The sequence below is a fragment of the Magnolia sinica genome, chromosome 10, assembly GCF_029962835.1.
Source record: "Magnolia sinica isolate HGM2019 chromosome 10, MsV1, whole genome shotgun sequence".
Taxonomy (NCBI): domain Eukaryota; kingdom Viridiplantae; phylum Streptophyta; class Magnoliopsida; order Magnoliales; family Magnoliaceae; genus Magnolia; species Magnolia sinica.
Window position 1 is genome coordinate 75,940,878 of NC_080582.1, and position 24,664 is coordinate 75,965,541.

At 37.6% G+C, this 24,664-nt stretch overlaps 2 protein-coding genes across 3 annotated transcripts in view; both read left to right on the top strand.

Moving 5' to 3' along the window:
• Positions 1-24,664, top strand: part of LOC131217034 (shikimate O-hydroxycinnamoyltransferase-like) — a 47,438-nt gene that overhangs the window by 1,671 nt on the left and 21,103 nt on the right. The gene's annotated exons all lie outside the window — the stretch shown is intronic.
• LOC131217033 (shikimate O-hydroxycinnamoyltransferase-like) lies at positions 244-10,794 on the top strand. Its single transcript, XM_058211717.1, has 2 exons — positions 244-664; positions 9,704-10,794. Exons 1-2 carry the CDS (start codon positions 257-259, stop codon positions 10,589-10,591), a joined length of 1,296 nt encoding a protein of 431 aa, XP_058067700.1. The 5' UTR covers positions 244-256; the 3' UTR covers positions 10,592-10,794.

Consider the following 24,664-nt stretch of genomic DNA (forward strand, 5'->3'; position numbering starts at 1 on the left):
ATTTGCGTGCCATCTCATCCGCGTCCACCTTTGGCACGAAGTTCCTATGCTAGGAACCTAGGTGGGGCCCACCGTGATGTTGGTGAGAAATCTACCCATTAATCCGTTTTCTAAACGTGGATGGCTTGGATATTCCACGTGTCAATTCTCCTCTTTCTACACGTGCATTGCACGTGCCGGCTTTTATTATATATACACGTCGTGAGATTGAAACGGTGTTCATTCACCAATCTATCGTCGCAGGTGCCGAAGGAAGATGATCATTAACGTAAGGGAGTCGACTATTGTGCGCCCGGCGCAGGATACTCCGAAGCGCAGCCTGTGGAATTCTAACGTGGACCTGGTGGTGTCGAGAATGCATACGCCGAGTGTGTATTTCTACCGTCCGAATGGATCGTCCAATTTCTTTGATACGCACGTGCTCAAGGAGGCCCTCAGCAAGGCCCTCGTCCCATTCTATCCTATGGCTGGGAGGCTCGGCAGGGACGTGGACGGTCGGATCCAGATAGATTGCAACGGTGAAGGCGTTCTGTTCGTTGAGGCGGACACGGGCGCTGTGATAGATGACTTTGGGGATTTCACACCCACCATGGAACTGAAGAAACTCATCCCCACCGTTGATTACTCTGGGGAAATCTCGTCCTACCCCCTCTGCGTGCTACAGGTAAGCATTTCTAACGTATGGCTGGTATTTTACTATTTTAGAGATTGCAGGACCACCGGATTAGGTATTCCCTCGGACTTGCATCTTGTGGTCCAACTAGGAACGGGCAGGAGCTCTGAGTGGCCATCGTAATGTATGGGTTTTATCCACACCGTCCATCTACTTCTCCGTGGCATTTTATGGAAATGGATTAAAAACTAGGAAAATCCAAGGCTCAACTGGACCGCACTACAGGAAGCAGTGGTAGCGATGATCCTTACCGTTGAAACTTTCTTATGGCCGACGGTCAAGTTTATTAAACATTCCACCTATTCATACAGTCACGTAGACTTAGATGAAGGGAAAACACAAACATCAGCTAAACCCGTGCGTCACGCGTTCCCAGCAGGAGACGGGCGGGGATAGGACGCCATCCGCGTTTACCTTTCACCTGCGACCTTTCCTTTCTCGCTGGAAGCTAATTGGCGGACGCGGATTAGCTACCGCCACGTTGAATAGCGAGACTCGATACTGAAGTTACGTTGCAAGCGCTGTGTGACCCACCATGATGTATGTGTTGTATCCGCACCACCTAGAGATGTAAATTTAGGGCATGAACCTTTGAATGACTGACCCCATCACAGAAAACGGTAGAGAGAGTGACGCCCACCATTAAAAATTTCTAATAGCCACAAAAGTTCACAATCAAGCTAAAATTTGTGTTTTCTCTTCTTTTATGTCGGTCTTAATTTATGAACACGTTGGATCTCAGATAAACATTATAGTGGACCTTACGGAAGTTTTCAACTGTAGGCGTCACTCTTCCCACTGTTTTCTATAGTGGGGTCCACTCCAAATTTGGATCTAACTCATTCTCTGTTTCATGCCGTAAAATGATCTCTCCAAATGGATGTGTGGATACCACACATTGTGGGTCTCAAATAACTTGGTGACGTTACTTCAGTAGCGAGTCTCGCTACTCAACCTGTCAATATCTAATCCGCCCCTTGATTTGCCGGTGTACCACACGCAACGGACCTGGCTGGACGCGGATTTCCTGCGAAAAGCTTCCGCATGGAGTTCCTGCGCGAGGATGGTGGGTGGGATCCACCTCTATGTTTGTAAGAAATCCAATCCGTCCATCAGTTTTGCAAGCTCATTTCATGACATGAAACCAAAAATCAGTAAGATTAAAAACTCAAGTGGGTCGCACGAGAGGAAACAGTGGGTTTTCAGCAAGCACCGATGAAATATTCTACTGGCCATAAAAGTATTGTATCAGTCTAAATTTGCTGTGTTTTTACTTCATCCAAGTGGGAAGAGCCTTATAACCGGTTTGGATGACTTATAAACATCAAGGTGGGGCCCAGAAAGGTTTCAACGGTGGGAATTTCTTTTCCCAAATTTCCATCTCGTGAGAGCCACTTGGATTTTTAATTCTCCCGTTTTTTAGTTCCATGTCATAAAATGAGCTAACAAAATGGATGGACTGAGTGGAGTGCTCACAAACATAGCGATGGATCTCACCCCCCATACGCAGGAACTTCCTGCCAAAGGCTTTCGCAGCAAATCGGCGTCCGACCTGGCTGGTGTGTTGACGTCACCAAGTTATGTGGTCTCATTATGAGGTATGAGTTATATCTAAACCGTCCATTCACTTGGCGAGATTTTCGTAAGGCTTTATCCAAAAAATAAGACAGATCCAATTATCAAGTGGACCACACTGTAAAAACTAGTGGGGATTTAACGTCTACCATTGAACCCCTTTTGAGGGTCACAGAAATCTTGCATCAATGTATATTTTTTTCCTCTTCATCCAGATACATGTGACTTTATTAACAGATTGGATGTAAAATAAACGTTACCGTTGGCCCTAAGAATGTTTTAACAGTGAGAGTTCTCACTGTTATTCGTTGTGTGGTCCACTTAAACTTTGGATATGACTCATTCTTGATATCAAGGTATAAAATGATCTCTCCAAATGGATAACCGGTGTGGATATAATAAATACATCATTTCGGAGCCCATGTAACTTTGATATCCTTTGAACCGTTCCTACGACTCAGAGCTGGACGACACGTACCCACACCAGCTAGATTGGTGGTGTGGTACACCAGCTAATCCGCTTCCTTTCCTGTCAAAGCGTCGTGTCTGTTGAATATCTGATCCGTGAAAATGGTGGACCACGCCATGATGATCACCTGGCATTTCTTCATCAAAATTCGGTGCAACAGTCCTTGGTGGATCATGGCCACACAGTCCCAGCTATCTTGTTGGCTCAGCTCAAAATCAGGCTTCCAATTCAACTCGGCTCAGTGGTCAGCTCGACCCGGCTGAAGTTTTTGGATTTTTGAATTATGACTTCATGTTTCTAGACATGTCCCAAAAGTTACGGAGTCATAATGCCGAAAATCAAGGGAGTGGATTAACACCCTGTGCTTTCCCCGGAGTTAGGGCCCCACCTTGATGAATGTGTTGTATATCCACCGCCCATCTGTTTATCCAGATCATTTTATGTCGTGATCCTTAAAATTAATCAGATCCAAATCTCAGGTGGACCATACCACTGAAAACAGTGGTAAGTGATCATTAAAAACATTTTTTGGGCCAAAAAGTTTTGGATCAAGATGATCCTTCTATTTTCCATTCATCCAGTTCTGGTTGACCTTATCAACGGGTTGGATGGCAAACAAGCAGTACTGTGGGCCTTAGAAAGTTTCTAATGGTGGGCGTTCATTCACCACCATTTCCTGTGGTGTGGACCACTTGAGATTTTTATCTGCTTAATTTTTTAAACCGCGTCCTAAAATGGGCTGAAAAAACAGATGGATGGCGTGGATATATAACACATCATCAAGGTGGGCCCCATGGTAAGGGTAACACACCTAATCCACTCTTAAAAACAATTTCCTCGTCAGCTTTTATTGTTTAAGGTAGATTTTGAAAGATCAAAGCCGTGGACCTATGTCGAATCAGCACCATACAATCTCCTTACACCCGTTTGGTAGACACCCTTGAAAAGAAATTGGAATCAAAATTTAAAAAGTTAATTAAAAAAATTAATTTTATTTAGAAATGTTACTCTTTTTCTTCTTTTTTTTTCACACGCGCACACACCCCCACACACTCACGCTGGTGGAATTTCACCACCTATGGGTACTCGAACCCTTTACTGGGAGTTGAAACTCCTGAGAGTCTACCACCCGAGCAAAGAGTAAAGAACCCTTTGGAAATGTTTACTTGCATGAGATTGCCTGTTTTATACCTTTTCATGGCCATTGATTATTAGGATTTTCAGTTCAAATTATTTTTTGGGATGGCCCATTTGATTAGTGTCTTCCTTTCATATGGTGATTTACACCTGATGAACGGTTTTGATGAAAGAAAAACACCACAGAAGGTCCACAACCACAAGAAAAGCTATGGCTGGTGTCCCATCCCACAAGTTGTCGATGTGGCTGATTTCTGGCCTCAAAGCCTTAGGACCTCACTTGATGGACAGAATGTATTTCACAGATACACTTGGTGGACCCTACACACTAGGTGGACCCACCTCAGGCTCCGGCCTCACCGAATCCATGTTCCTCATGTTTAGGCAGCCATACCGTTGGCTGTACAATGATTTGACATTGCCTTGCTGGATTCATTAATTGTATGATTTTGGTAGTAGGTGATATTATTATCTGGCCAACCTTTTGTACGGTTTAAATATTGCAGACAAGTGACAGACGAGAGGAAGAATTGGTTGTATGTGAAACATGCAGCCACTGCTCATGATAGAAGTCTTAGTGCATGATACTTTTTATTTTTTTATTTTTTTGGATAATTTATTAAAATAATATTTTATTTTATTTTATTTAAAACTACTAAAAGAGAATGATAGTCTATGGACCATTGAGTAAGATACACCCATTTACCTTAACCATTTATTAGAAACTTTTGTTCCCGCTCTCATAAGTTTCGTGGAGAATAATGAAAAGGATATATATATATATATATAAAGACGAAAAAAACTAACTACTTAATGTAGTATTTATATTCCAATTTTTTTAGAAAATAATTAATTGTCTAATGGAATGACTTCCCTTCTTCTTTTTTTTAAAAAAGAAGTCGGGTTTTGGGTGCATGCAAATGGGATGGTAGCTGGAGTGGCCCCACCATGATGTTTATATGAAATTCACCTCAACAATCAAGTATCACCCCATGTTAGGCTAAATGCCCCAAAATTAGCTGTACTTGTGATTAACCACATGATTGGAAACAATTAATATACAAGGCTACCCTCACCTTTCAAACTGTTTCCCAGTTGAATTACAGGTGAATCAAATGTTTGAGCCCGGGGCACAAATTTGATGTGGCATTTTATAGTTAGAGTGGATTTCGTATAATCATTATGATGGGTCTTGTAAATATCAAGGGTGGATGTCTCTTGCTCAACTTTTTTATTTGGTGCAACCCACCTAAATCAGAGGACTGACATGGATTTGCACATCTAATGGTTTGGAGTGGATCTCACATACACATCACTGTGTGCCCCATTTAAAAAAATAAAATAAAATGTGGCATTCCTCTCCAAAACTAACAAAGATTTAAAGGGAATCAATGGTAAGCGCACCCTTGATTTTTTTTGGGTCCACTGCGATGTTTATTTGAGGTCCACTTGGAATATTAGATGGGTAATCCCATATTAGGCCTATGGCCAAAAGCTCAAGTAATATCTTATTTAGGTGGGTCACACCAAAGGAAAAAGTTTGGAGAGAGCCTGCCATGATGATTATATGAAATGCTCTCGTACCATTATATGTTAAATCAAATTAGGCCTAGGCCAAAACATCATGCTCATTCATGATTCAGGTGGGCCATACTAAGGGATAGATTTAGAGGATAAGGGTTGCTTCGTAAGCTGCTTCCAATCATCCAGTCCATCTAAATAATAGATGGGCTGATTTTTTTTGCCATTGCCTGACATGGGGTACTGATGCACATGATTATTAGGGTTGGTTTCACTTGATGGACGGAGTGGATTTCACGTATATATTCAGTGGGCCCAACACAATTTGGGTGCTTAAAATAGAGCCTCATCATAGGAAATTTATGTGTGTGTGTGTGTGTGTGTGTGTGTGTGTGTTGGGGGGGGGGGAAGGTTCTAGAGGGTCGAGCTCATGGGAACTCCCCATGAGGTGAACATCTACCCCATTAGTCAGATGCACCATTCCATGGTGGGCCTAGGGCTTAAAAATCAAGTCAATCCATGACTTGTGTGGGCCACACCACATACAAACGTTGAGAGGGGTTACCCTCCATTAAAACATTCATAATCATTTTTTGGGCCCACCAAGATGTGGTTCAGAAATTCAGCCCATCTATTATGTGTGTCCCACTTGGATGAGGGGTCAGATCAAGTTTCAGATGCATCCAAGTTTCAGGTGGGCCCCACCAAGTGCTTTTATATGTTTTAGACATGTCTTCACATGATTTTAGATGGTATGGCCCACCAGAGTTCCGTATACAGCTGATTTTTGGGATATCCCATAATTTAATGGGACCCATCAAATGCACGATGTTGATGTTCGACATACATCATAATGGGGCTCACAACTCGACCTCATGGGGAGTTCCCAAGAGCTCGACCATATAGAACCTTTTCCTCATAATGGGACCATATAGGCATGCTCACTTGCGCACCTTTGCACACATGTCATGGGATTCTAATCTGAATGCTTCATGTGATGCGGAATCCCATGAAACCCTAAGGACAAATTTTCACCATGATTTAAAATTTTGGTGGGCTATAGCAAAGAGAAATCCAAATCAACGGAGGAAGATGTTTTCATTTTTCATGGTCCACTAAAGTTTTGGATCAAAGTAAAAATTGGGCTCTAGGGATTTTAGGAGTTGTTACTTCGTGGACCATTCAGATTTTAGAATCATATCATTAATAATGAATTCTCAAAAAAGCTCGCACGGGAGTTCCATTCCATGCGAACCGGTCTGTAGATGAGCATTCGACTATATATATATATATATATATATATATATATATATATGAAAACCCTACTATTCAAACCTTCCTAAGCCCAATGTGATGTTTACATGCCATCCAGCACTTCGGTCACGTGGTCATCCAGTCCACTTTCCACCAGTGCACCCATCCATGTCATTAGCTGTCCAGTGAATTAACATTGTCCGACCAGATTATTTAATTGCATGACTTTAGAAAGTCATCCAGGTGTGATCCACCTTTTGTACCGTTGGCATATTCGACATATACAACACGCCGGGGGGGAGAATTGGTTGTACGTGAAACATGCAGCCACTGCACGTAATAGTCTCTTTAATGGAATTTCTATGTTTTTATAGAAGACTCACTGTATTATACGTTTTTTTTTTTCTTTGCAAAAAATTATTAAAATAATATTTTTAATTTTTTTAATTTAAAACTATTAAAAGAGAATGATAGTCTAAAGACCACTGAATAAGATACACCCATTCACCTTAACAATTTATTAGAAACTTTTGTTCCCCACTCTCTAAAGTTTTACATATTTTAGTGATTTTGCAACACTTTTCTAGAGGTGTTTCAATTTGTGGATCCCCACTCTCTATAGTTTTAGATATTTTAGTGATTTTGCACTAATTTTCTAAAGGTGTTTCCATTTGTGGCGAATAATGAAAAGGGAATTTTATAAAAAGCTACTTTATACTCGTACCTTTTTCAAAAAAGCTACCATATTAATTTGCCTTTAGTTTGTCACCCCATATTAAGTTTAGGGCTCAAAAAATTAGCCCCATCCTTAATTTAGGTGGATCACATGATTGGAAGTAGTGCAAAGGACAACCCTTACCCTTTAAACTATTTTTCTTAGTATGGCCCCCCTAAATCATACATTAATTTGCCGAAGGCCTAATTTACTGTGGCATCTAATGGTTAGAGTAGATACTCATCATTGTGGGTCTTGTAAAAATAAAGTGTGTCCACATCTCTCCCAAAATTTCCTTTAGTGTGATTCACTTGAATCAAAGCTAGCCTGATTTTATGGCCTTCGGCCATTTGATGGTTGGAGTGGGTCTCACATACACATCATCATGGGTCCGGTCAAAAGTCGAAGATGACATCCATCTTCCAATTGTTAAAAAAAACTAATAAAGATTTAAAGGGAATTTACAGGAACACACCCTTAATTTTCGAGGGGCAAGTCGAAATGTTTATTTGAGATCTGCTTGGGCTATTAGATATGTAATCCCACATTCCATGGAAAAAAAAATCAAGCTGACCTCTAATTCAGGTGGACTACACCAAAAGAAAACGTTTGAAGAGAGCCTAGCATGATGATTATATAAAATACATTCCAACCATTAGATGTCATACCAAATTTAATAAAGAGGGCCAAAAATTCAGCTCATCCGTGATTCAGGTGGGCCATGCTATGGGAAATAGTTGGAGGGTGAGGGTTACTTTGTACACTGCTTCTAATCATGTGGTCCACCTGAATCACAGATAGGGCTGATTTTTGTTGTGGCGCTAACCCCTTTGCTCGCACGTCCAAACCCGTAGTTGGGATTAAAATTGCTAAGGTACTCCTGATAATTATTTATGGAAAACTTATTGAAAACCTTTTTGAAAAAAGTACAAAATTGTAAATTTTATATTAAACAGGTGGTTTTGTGTAAAAATTTTCTAACGAAAATCAATGCCAAAAAATCACTAGCTAGGCACCATATTGCCGGCATATGCAAGTTCATTAATTTTCTTTTTTCCTCGAAGGTGGTTTGATGGTATACTAATTGTATCTTCTTATTAGAACTCCTAAAGGCCTATACATTCTGTGATCATTTTCAATTGAATAAAACATTCATTGGATGATCAGGATACTTTCCAAAAATTATAATTCTCGATCAATGAAAGAATAATATCACTATTTTTATCCAGTAAGATGGAAAGTATATGATTGATTCGTTCCATACAAGAAATAATGGTAGGGTGGCCAGTCTTCGGGTGAACCTTTTGGCTGTCACTACACCCCTATCTCCTTTATCACTGAGCGGTCATTTAGGGGCCTTAGTTAGTGATCCGGGCTATTTTTCTCTCGACGATGAAACTTATATACCGTGGTCTCACATTAAGATTTTTGGAAATTTTGAAACAACATAGACTTTAGAGCTCTCTCTCTCTCTCTCTCTCTCTCTCTCTCTTATTATTATTATTATTATTATTATTATTGAAGGCAGGTATAAAATCTGCAGTAAAAATGAGCACTTCAACATGACCACACATACAAATATGAAACACATGCCTTGGATTTGGGCTTTCCATGAGGTTGGAAATGCTGCTTAGATCCTTAGTTCTAAAAATCAAACAGGCTCTTTAGGTTGTCCACACAACGTACACATCAAATTAATGGTTACAAATCCTTTTTTAAATATCAATTATTTTAATACGTTGTGGCTCACCTCGATTATGTAAAAGCCTGATTTTTATGACAGAACATCTGAATAGTATCATTCACCTAATGAAAAGCTCAGATCACACACACTTGTCACATTGTGACACGTGAGCTTGCATGTGATTACGTATGTTTCCCATGCACGTAGGGAATTATAAAACTCAACAGCTCCCTCCCTTTTGCATATGGGCACGGATGGGGTACTACCCCTAGGGGCGTAGTAAGATACGGACGGTCCTGGCAAAAGCTCCATGCGGCCCATCATGATATGTGTTTTATCTATGCCGTCCATCCACCGCCATGATATGTGTGTTTTATCCACACCATCCATCCATTTTTACAAGATCATTTTATGGCATGAGCCCAAAAATGAGGCGGATCGGATTCTCAAGTGCACCACACCACAGGAAGCATTGGTGAGAATGACGCCCACCATTGAAACTTTCCCAGGGCCTGGCTGGGTTAGCCTGTCTAGCCCTCATCTAGCTGGAATTGGGCTTGGGTATCAGGCCCGACCGGGCTTGTGCTTAAAATTCGCCCATTCCTGATAGAAATACTCCCATCAACATCACATCATCATGACCGTTCATTTTTTTTTTCTTGATCTGAATCACAGTTAACATATTTCAAATGCGGGGGCGTGGCACTTGGTGCGGGCGTGGAGCACCACGCAGCTGATGGCTGCTCGGGCCTACATTTCATGAACCATTGGTCTGATGTGGCCCGTGGGCTTGATCTCACTATCCCTCCCTTCATGGACCGGACCCTCTTGCGGGCCCGGGACCCACCAACTCCATGTTTCAACCACATTGAATATGAGCCATCTCCTCCTTGGAAGGCCCCACCCCAGTCCCAAAAATCCAGCCCCACCATCGCAGCCTTCAAATTCTCACGTGATCAGCTCAACCTCCTCAAGGCCAAATGCAGAGATGGGCCACACAGCAATGTCAGCTACAGCTCATATGATTCGTTGGCAGGCCATGTGTGGCGATGTGTATCGAAGGCCCGTGACCTGCCCGAAGACCAGCAGACTAAGTTGTATGTTGCCGTCGACGGCCGGACCCGCCTACACCCACCACTCCCGCCGGGCTTCTTTGGGAATGCCATTTTCACAACGACACCGGTCGCAACTGCCGGAGAACTTGTAGCGGGCCCATTAGCTTATGCGGCGGGGAAAATTCACAACACGGTGGCACGGGCTGATGATGAGTACCTGAGGTCCGCATTGGACTACTTGGAATTACATCCGGACCTGAATTCATTAGTACGTGGGCCCCACACTTTCGGGTGCCCGAATCTTGGGATCACAAGCTGGGCCAGGCTACCGATATACGGTGCGGATTTTGGATGGGGCCGGCCCATATTCATGGGGCCCGGCGGGGTCGCCTATGAGGGCCTTGCCTATGTCCTTCCCAGCCCAACCAGTGATGGGAGCTTGACTGTGGCCATTTCGCTGCACGCAGACCATATGGCCCACTTCCGGGAGCTGATCTACGACTTCTGATCGGGCCCTGGTATGTCCAATCAGCTTGTTTCCGAGTAGACTGACATTTTGTCGTTACATCGGACGGCTTGGATTGCAGTTATAATGCTTCAGATGAGGGTTATTTGTTCTTCTTCTTTTCTGGTTCATGTGAAATGGCTTTTTTTCATGTAACCTCTACATTTTTCTGTGATCATAAATGCAAGCAACGGTTTAACACCTCACATAGATCTCATCACCGTTGATTCTCAATTTATATTTCCAGCTATGATTGTACAAGATTAGGTCTTATGAAGATGCAGTGGGTCATCCAACAAAATGATGAGATCTGCCAATAGTAAATTTTCATGGGATTTCGATTGCCCACCATATTGTAATTCTAAGACTGACCGGTATTATTGATCCTAAATCCAAACCCGTCTTAGCCCATGATGGGCTAAAAAAGTCTAGTCAGGGTCCAACCTGTGATCTTAATACAAGGTCTGCCCGATTTCGAACAGTTTTGGAAATGAATAAGCAGAAAACCTGAAAACATATTTGGTGGCTATGAATCCCGGCGCTTTATTAGGCTTTTGCTTATGTGGTTATGTGGATTAACTTGTAAATAGTTGATTTGGAGTTGCCACTAGCCAGTAAGTTTAGATTTCGATAGTTGGTTAGACTGTGAAATCCTTAAAAACCAAAGAATCTAAAAATTCTTTGTTTTATAATGACTCAAGATTTATGACATTCGATTTTAAGTAAGGGATCACGGTAATAAAAGAGGAATGTGTTGCGCACCTCCTTGCTCACACAAGTGTGTGATCTTTAACATTTAGCATAAAATATTTATAAAATAAGTTTTGAATTAAGACCTAACTATCAATAGCTACGATAAAGAAATCTAGTCTCCTAAACGGCAATTCATATGAACAATCCATTAATTTAGCACAGCTAATTTTTCTTCAGCTAAATATGGTCATTGATCTTGTGATTCATCTGCCAATCCGGCCTCGTTCCCCAGTACCTGACTTGCATTTCCTAACACCTACGATTACCTTTGAACGATTGTCATTCAATAACATAAGCTGACCAAGGCTAGTAAGTGAACCCTTCATGGTTCATACATAGCACATATAAGATAGTGCAAATATCATTCAATTTCATGTATGCAGATATGATAATCAATGCAAAGATGTCATGAAATGTATGAAAAGTGGGTTAATCGTCCACTTGCTTAAGTTGTGGATATGCATCAAGCCGCATCTGTACGTGGAAGGCTTTTACCATATCAGGTAGGCATGAGCAAGGCCCATATCTACTCCTTAAGCTTCAAGTACTTATGGGCATCTGGTAACGATTTTACCAAGAAACGATCCAGAGAGATTCCCTGGGAACCCAGGAATGAGGTGTGCATTCAGTTATATAGAGCGGGCCTCTAGGAATCAACCTATCAGTGTTCTGTAATGCATGTAATGCATGCTCGACGCACAATACATTGACATACGCAATTGTCATATATGTCTCTCTACATGAGAGGAAACTTATGAATTCATGATTATAATGATTTATGTCCACATATTTAATTCATGATAATACTTATTCAAAGCATAAAATCATACATTAACAATTAATTTAGTATGACTAGATATATAGCAATCATAATCATCTATCTTAATCATATAAATATAAGACATGTTAGGATTCACTAGCTATTTTGAAGAGATAAATCTGTCGAACAGTCAAACAAGTTTAAGTTTTAGATCTCTAATACATAATTTAAACTAATCATGAATTGAGTCAATCATTCCATCCAATGGGCCCACCTTTGTTCAACTCAAGATAACCCATTTTCATTTATCAATTTGGTTATTAATCCAATATATTATATATTTTCATATTATAGCTTAATAATCCAATTATCACATTTCAAAATATGATAGATCAACATATGGATCAGTCGATCGATTGAGATAAATCGAATCAATCTTTGATCAATCAAATTGAAAAATTAGAATTATTTCAGTTTGGTTGCTGAATAATTTTCACCATCTTTGATCGATCCCTTCGATCTAATTAAGTCCTATTGAAGACCCTTTGATTGAATTGAACATAGATTGATTGGATTGAAAAAGAATTCAAATTTCGTATATTAAGTCACTGGACATATTTTGCCCTACATCGATTGATCGAAGATCCCTTCAATCGAATAAACGGAGGTCAAATTTGCTCAATTACACTTTGATTTTCCCAAGGTTTAGGGTTTTTTCGATTATCTTAGTTTTCAAAGATCTCTCACACTCATGGTTTGAATTCAAACCATCCATTGATTTCCATAACCTCAAGTTTTGGAAAAAGCTAAAGGTTTATGCATATTTGAAGTATCTAAGATCTAAAATCATCACACAGTATGATTTATTACTAATACCATCTTTTAATCGATGCAGATAATCCAACATTCAGATCCATCCAAAATTTTGGATAACATCCCAGATCTAACCCATAGTTAATGTGAATGATGTACATTGATATGAAACATCGAAAAATTCTTCGAATCAACAACTGATCAAAACAATAACCGAGATTTTGTTTGATTGTTGTGGCCCGTTCAGTGGTCAGATCACTCTATAATTCGGGGCCTTGACATATTTGGACCTTAAAAAATACATGATCTGAACAAATTTGAACTCATGCTGCTAGACGACCCCCGTCCAATCTCTACGACAAGAGATCTCACTGAAAGTCTTCTACTTTTCTTCAAAACCTCATATAGATCAAGATAATGGACATAAGTTTGATCCATCTATTCATTGTGTAGGTCTAAGGATTTTAATAAATAAATACAAAAAAAAAAAAAATTAAAAGAAAGGAGTTAGGAAGCGTACTAGCAGAAGCTTTTGTCATAAACCTCCTCTCTCTTCCTCTCTTTGCTCTTTTCCTTAGTATTTTCATAAGAGAATTCTCTCTATGATTCTCCTTTTATAGAAAGGAAAGCCCTATGATAATGACTAAATATTATTTATGTATTTCCCATTTTGCATTGTTTTCATCGTATACATCAAGTTAATTAATCCTTATTATGTGCGTTATATATGCAAGGAGAGATTTGAAGTCCAAGACCCAATCAGAGTTAAAAGTTAGAATTTAAAGTCTAAAGATGATCAAGAGATGTGTGATTGAAGATTTGAAAGCTTAAGGAATGATGATCAAGCGTATTCAAGCATTTGAACCAAAGGAGATTCAGTGGAAGTTGAACGATGCTTAAAAATAAATTAATAAATTAATGAAAATGAGTCCTAAAATTTTAGGGATAGAAAAATAAAGTTCTGAAACTGCAGGATCAGATCAACAAATCCTATCGATCGATTGACAACCAATGTTTAACCAATCGAAACTCTCCTGATTTATTCATATTTCTTTCTAAACAAATTTCATCAACTTCGATCAATTGACAGATCCCTTGATCGATCAACAGTTAACAGATTTTTGAATTCTAGTTACTGGAAGTTATTAGGATCCATCGATCAATCAATCAATGCATCGATCGATAATGGCGGTGACTGTGTAAGTTCACGATTTTTCAAGGGTAGTGCAAAAGTGCAAAAATATAATCTATTTAAAGGGTTGTTTAAGATATTATTAAGCATCTTATAGGATTTGAAGAGAGAGAAGGCTCGGGTGGAGTGCCAACAACAGCCTTCCACTTTGATTTCTTCTCGGTTCTAGTATATAAATTGTTTTTTCTTTCATTAAATTTAGCTAAGGCTAAGGATTGAAACTTCTATTTAATTATGATATTTTAGTTTATTGATTTATATATTAGATTTGAATGGTTATTATTTAATTGATTTTGATTTAAATTTTACTTTAAAGCCTTTGAATTATTTATTTCTAGATCCGTTATGAACTTTGGTTATAATGGATGCTTCGATAATACCTACATATTGAATATTTATCCCCTATTGTACATTACTTTTATTATATCCATCAAGTAAATTAGTTATAAGTATGTGCGTTTTATGTGCAATGAGAGATTTGAAGTCCAAGACCAAATTAGAGTTAAAGGTGAGGATTTAAAGTCTAAAGATAATTGAGACTAGGGTATTTGAAGATTTAAGAGCTCAAGTGATGAAGATTAATCATATTTAATCACGTGGACCAAAGGAGATCTAGAGGAAGTCAAATGATGCTTAAAAATAAATTAAGAAACCAAGGAAAATGAGTCCTGAAAATTTAGGGTCAGGAAATCGAATTTTAAAATTTCAGGACCAGAAAAACAAAATACTGAAAACTGTAAAAATGACCATTTGATGCCATTGAGAACTATTTCGATGCCATCGAAGACAACTTCGATCCTATCGAGAAATTTATAAATTTTCCAATCTAGTTGTTTGATTCATTACTCGATGCCATCGAAGGTGTGGGTGACTACATAAATTCAAAGCCAGTTTGTAATTTTTCGGAGGTGGTGCGAGAGCTGAATCTCCAAAACTATAAATTTGGGTCCCTAAGACGTCCTAAATCATCTTCTAGGGTTTAGAGAGGGAGAGAATGATTAGGTGTAGCACCGGTAACATTCTTCTACTTCGATTGCTTCACGGGTTCTTATAAATCTTTTTCTTTTTCTTTTATTTTTGAGTTAATTATGTCTAGTTAATATCTTAGCTAAGTCTAAGGGGTGAAGCTTTTAGTTTATTGCTATGTTTTAGTTTATGTATTCATAATTTTGGATTTGAATGATGATTAGTTAATTGAAGTTGGTTTGAATTTTACTTTGAAGTTTTGTGTTGTTTTATCTTTAGTCCATTGTCGACTCTAAGCACATTGGATGCTTGGAAGTATAATTATAATGCTTGTTTAGATAAAGAATTAATTTATAAAACTACCTAATCTATTGTAGACTCCGGGCACAATAGTCGCTTTGAATTCCCTACGATTGGTGTTTAAGTGTTCCATGAGAGAATCATTCAATTGATATCATATATTATTAGATGTTGAGATTGGTTTAAATGTTTAATCTTCCTATTAGAACGAATTGAAATTTAGTTTTAGTTGAGTTATAAACGATGAATCGATAAATTAAACATTATAATTGGTAGAAGTGAATACATTGATTCTTAGTTCTTTATTTATATTATTTTTGCCCTTAGCCTATTCGCTGGATTAAAAACATAGACAACCTGTTTAAACATTTAGACTAATTCTAGTTGTGTTTCACACTCCCTACGGATCGACCTCAGTCTCACCAAGTTATCACTACATCGCAACCCTGCATTTGAGGCTGTCATATCTTAGGTTTAACCATGCTTTGATTTAGCAATTGCTTAGCTTAATTAGAAAAGGAATCAATCTGTAAAGTTTATTGATCTATTGTAGACTTTAAGCATAATAGATGAGTGAATTCCATGCGATTGATGTCTAATTGCATCATGAGAAAATCGTTCAATTAAAATCATTCATTTTTAAATCGGCTTGCACTTTCGCCATGATGTCTTAAGAGGGCGAGAGTGGATGATATTGCTTTTATTTAAATTTTATACATGTATATATTGGAGTCCTTAACTGGGAGTGCTCTATGTGTTAATTTTCTTGTATTAGCTTTGTGGCTTGTATAACTCCTATTTTGGACAATTACCACTATTGAAATTGTACTTTAATTGTTAGCATTATATTATGAATTTTTGTTATCTTTACCTTGTTTTAGATCTACTGAGTTGAATTGTATTACTCTGATTATTCGTGTGTAAAATAAATGTGAATCTAAACGAGGTCACATGTGTGTTTTCATTTGTTTCACAAAGGGGAATTCGGGACCGAGGTCTCTTTACTCGAGTGTCAATTTTTAAGGCATAACAGTATTGGAACATAACCTACAGGTCACTCTAGGTATAATGAAAGCCTCACTCTGATTTCTTTTACACCTCGCCATTCAGATACAGAGTGTACACCCTCAAACCCCAATTACGATTCATGACTCGTGCACCAAATGTACATAAATCAACAATTCATATAGTTGCTTAGAGGTGTAGTTTAAATGTATTATAAGTTTACACTAGAGTTTAACATTCATATATCCACACATACTATACAATATCTCACTTTTTCGTTACTTCCACTATCATATTTTCAAAACACTTCTCTAATCTAAAAATTAACTAAGTCAATTCATTTGGGACTTTATTTAATCATAAATTCAAATATCATTCAACATAAAACATTTATAAAACAAGTATCGAATTAAGGCCCAACGGTCAATAACTATAGTGAAGAAATCTAATCTCCTAAATGACAATTCATATGAACAATTCATTAATTCAACACAACTAATTAATCTTCTTCTAAATACAACCATTGATCATGTGATTCATTTGTCAATCTAGACTCATTCCCTTGTGCCAGACTTATGTTTCCTATCTCGATTACCTCTATACGATTCTCATTCAACAATGTAAGTTGGTCAGGCTAGTGAGTGAACACATCATGGTTCATACACAACACATAAAATAGTACAAATGTCATTCAATTTCTTCTATGCAAATATGAATATGAATGCAAAGATGTAATGAAATGCATGCCAAGTGGGATAATTGACCACTTGCTTTGGTTGGATATCTGTCAACCCACATTTGCACCTGATAAGCTTCTATCATATAAAGTAGGCATGGGCAAGGCTTGCATATACTCCTTTGAGTAGGCTTCCACTAATCGTGGGCATTCGATAACGATTCTACAAGAAAACCATCTAGGGAGATTCCCTAGGAACCAAGGCATGAGGTGTGCATGTAGTAATATAAAGCGGGACTATATAAATTAGCACATAAGCGTTATGTAATGCATTGCTCATTACACAATGCATCAACATATGCAATTGTCATATACATCCATCCATACGAGAGAAAACTTATGAATTCATGATTGTAATGATTTACATGTCAATGTATTCAATTCACAATAATACTTGTTTAAAGCATAAAATCATATATCAATAATTAACTTAGCATGGTAACATGACAAACATATTAATCATAGCAATCATAACCGTCTATCTTAATCGTGCATATATAAGATATGTTGAGATTCACTCACGTGTTCTTGGTAGAGATAAATCTGTCGAACAGTTGTACATGTTTGAATCTATGATCCCTAATATATAATTTAAACCAATCATGAATTGATCCCATCTTTCCATTTAATGGGCACACCTTTGACCAACTCAAGATTGCCTATTTTCCTTTGTCAATTTGGTTATTAATCCAAGATATTATATACATATTATATCTTAATGATCTAATTATCACGTTTCAGAATCGGATAGATCAACAAGGGGGTTCGTCGATCGAACATATCAATCAATCGAGCCAGATTAAAGTCATTAATAAAAAAAAAAAATCAGAATTAATTTGGTTTGGTTGCTGGACAATTTTTAGCATCTTTGATCAAATCAAATCTCATTGAAGACCCTTCAATTAAATCGAGTCCCATTGAAGACACTTCGATCGAATCGAACATAGATCAATCAAATAAATAAATAAATGAAAATCCAAATTTCATATTTTAAGTCGTTAGACATATTTTAGCCTGATTCGATTGATTGAAGATCTTTTTCATTGAATCGACAGAGCTTGAACATGCTAGTTATAATCTGATTTTCACAATGTTTAGAGTTTTTTCTCAATTTTCTTAGTTTTCATAGATCTCTCACATGTTCACAACCCCAAGTGTAAGGCCGCAATCCACAGGGACTAATCTCGTGTGCTTTCTGAAAACAAAGGAAGAGAATAATGGTAAAATATTAAACTAAAACTTGTAAAATTCAAAGGTGAGAAACTAGGGTGCCAAGGATCCACTTGTAGCAATCGGGAAGTTACCTTACATGATTTAATGACACAACTGGAATCAGAGTCCCATCTTATCCAGTTGGTATGAGGAGATTTGTTAGATCTCTGAACTTCTCATGGATCTAATCATCAATAAATAAGAGTGGTGAAAATTTGGAAGTGATTCCGTCACCTAACCATGCTTAGGAGATAAGGCAAACAACAACAATTTACCAAACCCACAACCAATCCTAGGAGAATTGTGAAAGTTAGGAAAGATTCCATCACCCAACCATACCTAGGAGACGATGGTGAACAACAGGGCTTCCTAAATTCACAATAAAAAGAACATACTTAAAGCTATTGCAGATCTACTGTAATCTGAGTCACAATAAACCATTAAAAACGTAAAGTATATCTTATAATTAAACTAGTATCAATGAGAGTTCATCACATGAATCAACGCTGTAGAAAGCAACCCATCTCACTACAAGCTTCACCTCTTAGCCCTAGCTAAGAGGTTTAGCCGATCATAGAAATGGTCAGGCTATCTCTTAGAAAACATAAAAGAAACAGAAAAAAAGAAAAGAAAAGAAAGGGATGGAAGAAAAACTCTTGAAGAACCATCGTCTCCACACTTGCTCTCTCTCCCTCTTGTCCCACGTCCCAGGAATGCCTCCACGGCTCCTCGTGCTAATGATGGCTCTCACGTCTCTGCCTCTCTCTATTTTACAGTCAAAAGGAGACTAGGTCGGCTAAGTCAGTGGGAATATAGGTTACGCAGCAACTGCATGCGCGGTGACAACAAAACGCAAACAAGTTGTGTTTGGATGAACGTTTTGGGATGCTGACCGTTGTGCCATTTTCACAAAGATCTAATGGTTGAAATTTTACGTGTACAGTTAATTTAGGGTCTTCAGGCCAAATATAAAGTTTCAAGCCAAACGGATGGTGGGAATTCTGTGATCTTGCATTCAGGACAACTTTCAGGCCTCTTTATCGTCAATCACTTGAATTTCTTAGATCTTTGGCGTGTGAATTCTTCAATCTCGACCCCCTAAGCTCCGTCCATTGCCTTAGTGATTCTTAAGCATCAAATTTAGGCTTTTAGCACTCTTTTAAGTCCAAGCTCCTAAATTCACCTTGCAACCAAAAACATGATTAAAATATGACATTAAACATTATCATGTATGTAAAACTAAGTAATAACTAAGGTTTAATATGCAATATTTGACCCTCAACACAGTCCCCAACTAACATTTTGCTAGTCCCGAGAAAAGTAGGCAAAAAATATTTTAAGAATTACAGGACAATTTCTATAAACCTGAGTGATTTTTGAAAACAATCCAGATACTAGAATTCTAAGATTCATGAATGTTGAGCATTACTTTCTCCTGAACTCAAGCGCACGGTAAACTTCATAGTTAAGTTCAAAGTATTAATCCATCAATTAGAACACTTATAAACATTGAGTTCCATAGGTGCATAGTGAAACCTAAACTTATCACAATCAAATGTTCAATTCTCTATTTCATGATAACATTGATAATCAAAAGAACATTCAGGAAAACCATAACCTAAACCAAAACTGCTTTACAGTTCATCTTTTCATTATTCTAGCTTTTGATTTTTCCATTGATGGCTTTCACGCTATGTTCATCTTTTCAATGATCTTCAATAGGTAGCCATTTTCGACGACAACTGTTTTTTAATTGGGTATTCTTTTATTGTTATTTTTTTCAATTATTCTTATTGAACATGATGGACAAATTCTCCAGGTTAGTTTCTTCCATGCTTACTGATTAGCATGTTGACAATTCAATATCGAACTGAAACCTTAATGTGTAAGCTAGATGTGACATGTGTAGTCATGGCTCAATCAATGTTTAAAACTTCTAATCATGGATTAATAATTCGAATTTAACTGTGAAATCTAACAGGTAACTGAATCTAAAAGTCATAAATCACCAACATTACGTATCTTATACTTCTAGATCAAAGATGGCCTTCAAAATCACTTCGAATTCATAAGAATTTTCAGAAAAAATTTAAAAAATTTTCACAATTTTTGCTCAAGACTCAAACTAAGAAAGTACTGATTAGGTAACCTAATCTTTTATCCACAACCTAAAATCTATATTATCCTTAATGTAAAAGATATAAGCATGCAATGCACATGTGACAACGAAAGTAACGGAGAAGTGATAGAAAGATAGTACCTGACGAAGGAAATTGAACGGCTTTTTCCAAAGAGATATCAGCGAGAAAGTGGGTCAGCACAAGAGTAAACTATCCTAGCACACTGGAAAGCAAACTATCCTAACGGCATAAAACCGACTATCCTAGAACGATAAAAATTAAATGACCCCAGTCCTATGAAAGCAGGTAAAAAGCTACTCAGTCATACCGCAATATTCCTCTTCTGGCCAATATCTTGATAAATTTCTCAGTAGGTTTTTCAACAAGATCATCTAAAAGCCCGTTTTGCAATAGGCTTAGATGCCTTGGAGCATGAAATTTCAGAGAAATATATACACATCATCAAAAAATTGTCGTTGCATCGCCTGAGGTATCTAAAGTATATATGATTCACCTGTGATTACATTGTTAGTATTCCATGAGACTACAGGTAGATATAATTCACAAAAATTCTCAGCAGATGATGTAGTCTCAACACATTTCGAAGTTTCAGACTTCGATTCAATTTTCAGCTCCTCCTCCCTTAATGGTAAACATTCAAGATATATGGAGGGAAGGATTTCAGAGTAAGGGTTCTCTCAATCCATGACAACCACTGAGGTATTGTCTTGCAAGGCATCCATTATTTCTTTTATCATAGGATTGTTTGAATTTACAAGGTATGTCAAGTAATCATCTAAGGGGTTGAGAAATTCCACATTGAAATCTGTAATGAGATACTCAAGGACTCCATCGTCTTTAAAAGTAGATGGAGGTATGCTCTCTTACTCCAGCCCTGCATAGACAGATTGAGGGTCAGTGACAAAGTATTGATGTGAGGACTTTGTTCATTGATACTACTCAAAAGAGGCATTGAATCGTCAAAATTTGATGGTTCAGATGGTGATCTCAACTGGGTGGTTTCAAATTCTAGAAAATTATCAGGCAATTCATCCATGTCACTAACTATCTTATAAGTCAATTCAGGGGAGTTGTCTAAACATGCATCACAAAAGTTAGAAAGTTTAGGTGAAAGTGGTTCATCCTCCAAATTTAAATTAGCCATGTCAGATAGGCGGAGTAGATCACTATGGTGGACAACTTCCTTAACCTCTTGATCATTGATATGGGCCAAACTTGAGATTGAATCCCAATACACATCATCTTCCAATTCAGTGCAGTACACACTTGGAATGGGATCACTTTCCTCACATTCTATTCTTAGATTGGGTTGAGGTTCGAATAAACTAACATCTTCCTCATCATTAAAATCAGGTATGTCATTTGAGTGAAGTGTGTCAATATCATTACATTTGAAAACCAACAATATCTCTGGATTATTCCTTTGGACCGTCGTCGAGATCGACTCATCGAAAAATTGAGCCATATGCTCATTAATGGATTCCAACTCCTTATTCCAAATTTCAGAGTTCTTCATAAGCAAGTTCGGATCACTCTCCTCGTATTGTGTTTTTGAATGGAGTTGTGGCTGGGACAAACTAGCCTCCACTATCTCATCATAAGTAGGGAATCTGAAGGAGTAATTAACAAAATCAATTGGCGGTTCATCTCTCCAATGTGTCGAGTTGAAATCACTTTCCTTGCACTGTATTTGTAATTTGGGTTGCGGTTTGGATGAATTAGTCTCCATTAGCCTATCAAGCCATGATTCAAGTGCTTCTAATAATTTCCTCATGTCAGTAACATAGTCTGTGTAACTTTAAGATGACTCCTCTTGGATCGTTTCTGGTAGATATTCAAAAGTAGCTGATCCAAGAAGGTTTTCACTATGATGTTTTACTGACTTAACTTTGAAATATTTCTGTTTCCACTGATCATAATCATATGGGTCATAGGTCGGGAGTTGATACGCGTCATCATTCTAATAATCATGTACTGTTTTCTTAACTCGTGGAGTGCAATTATTCCCCCGTAGATAATCACTAAAGGACTTCTTAATCGTTGGAGCATCATATTTCGATTAGTTGAAGAAATTTTCAGAAAATATTTGAGACATAGGTTGTTTCCCATCATAATCATCATACATCCTTTCCTAAGATTTCTTAGTTATCTCAGCATACACACGTTCCCACTCTTGCATCGTGAAGCTTTAACTCTAAATCTAATCCTAAAAGAAAATAAAAGAAAAATCCTATAGCAATAAGAGATCTAGATAGAGGAGAAATTAGAAAGAAGTTACCAGATTGGAGGAGATCTATATTAAAATCCTATAGAACAAAACAAAACAAGTTACTTTCTAAAACAGAAATTCTAAAATTAGAAAGTTTCTAAAAATAAAAATAGAAAAGATGGGTTAGTTTCTAAAACTAGAAAAAGGAAAATTTCTAAACCTAAAAATAGAAAACTAAGTTAGATTCTAAAGATAATAGGAATCCTAAAATTAGAAAGTTTCTAAAAATATATAACAAATCCTAATCTAGAAATAGAATGGAAGAAAAATTAGGAAGAGATTACCAAATCAGAAGTTTTTATGTTAGGATCCTACAAAACAGGAAAGTTACGTTAGTTTCTAAAATAGAAAAAAAATCCTAATCCTTAAAAAAATAGAAAATAAAAACTCTAATCTTAAACTAATTCCAAAACTAGTTAATCTCATAAAAACGCAACCGTTAGTCCCCAACAACGGCGCCAAAAACTTGTTCACAACCCCAAGTGTAGGGTCGCGATGTAGTAATAATCTCAGTAAGACCGAGGTCAAATTCATAGGGACTAATCTCATGTGTTTTCTGAAAACAACTAGAAATAGAACTAGGAAAAGATGAAATCTAAATCTGAAATATTTAAGAAAATAATGGTGAAATATTAAACTAAAACTAGTAAAATTCAAAGGTGGGAAACTAGGGTGCCAAGGATCTACTTGTAGCAATTGAGAAATTACCTTGCATGATTCAAGGACACAAATGGAATCAGAGTCCTATCTTATCCAGTTGGTAAGAGGAGATTTGTTAGATATCTGAACTTCTCATGGATCCAATCATCAATAGATAAGAGTGGTGAAAATTTGGAAGTGATTCCGTCACCTAACCATGTACAGGATACAAGGCAAACAACAACAATTTACCAAACTCACAACCAATTATAAGAGAATTGTAAAAGTTAGGAAGGATTCCATCACCCAACCATGTCCGGGAGACGATGGTGAACAACAGGACCTCCTAAATTCATAATCTTATAATGAAAAGAATATACTCAAAGTTATTGCAGATCTACTATAATTTGAGTAACAATAAATCATTAAAAACTGAAAGTATATCTTATAATCAAACTAGTATCAATGAGAGTTTATCACATGAAGCAACGTCGTAGAAAGCAACCCATCACACTACAAGCTTCACCTCTTAGCCCTAGCTAAGAGGTTTAGCCAATCATAAAAATGGTTAGGCTATCTCTTAGAAAACATAAAAGAAACAGGAAAAAAAAAAGAAAAAAAAAGAAGGGATGGAAGAAAAACTCTTGAAGAACCGTCGTCTCCACACTCGCTCTCTCTCCCTCTTGTCCCACGTCCCAAGAATGCCTCTATGGCTCTCCATGCTTATGATGGCTCTCACGTCTCTGCCTCTCTCTCTTTTATAGTTAAAAGGAGGCTAGTTCGGCCAAGTCAGTGGGAATACAGGTCACACAGCAACAGCGTGTGCAGCGACAACAAAATACAAACAAGTTGCGTTTGGATGAACGTTTTGGGATGTTGACCATTGGGCCACTTGTACAAAGATCCAATGGCTGAAATTTTACATGTATGGTTAATTTAGGGTCCTCAGGCCAGATATAAAGTGTTGAGCCAAACGGATGGTGGGAACCCTGTGATCTTGCATTCAGGATAACTTTCAGGCCTCTTTATTGTCGATTACTTGATTTTCTTGGATCTTTGGAGTGTGAATTCTTTAATCTCGGTCTCCTAAGATCCGTTCCTTGCCTTGGTGATTCTTAAACATCAAATCTATGCTTTTAGTACTCTTTTAAGTCCAAGCTCCTAAATTCACCTTGTAACAAAAAACATGATCAAAGTAGGACGTTAAACCTTATAATGTACGTAAAACCAAGTAATAACTAGGATCTAATATGCAATATTTGACCTCAACATCACACTCGTTATTTAAAT

Excerpts from the sequence above, each read along its gene's own strand:
- LOC131217033 (XM_058211717.1), top strand. The coding sequence starts at position 257 with ATGATCATTAACGTAAGGGAGTCGACTATTGTGCGCCCGGCGCAGGAT. Across the intron at positions 665-9,703 it reads ACCCCCTCTGCGTGCTACAG|TTAACATATTTCAAATGCGG; the intron begins GTAAGCATTTCT and ends TCTGAATCACAG.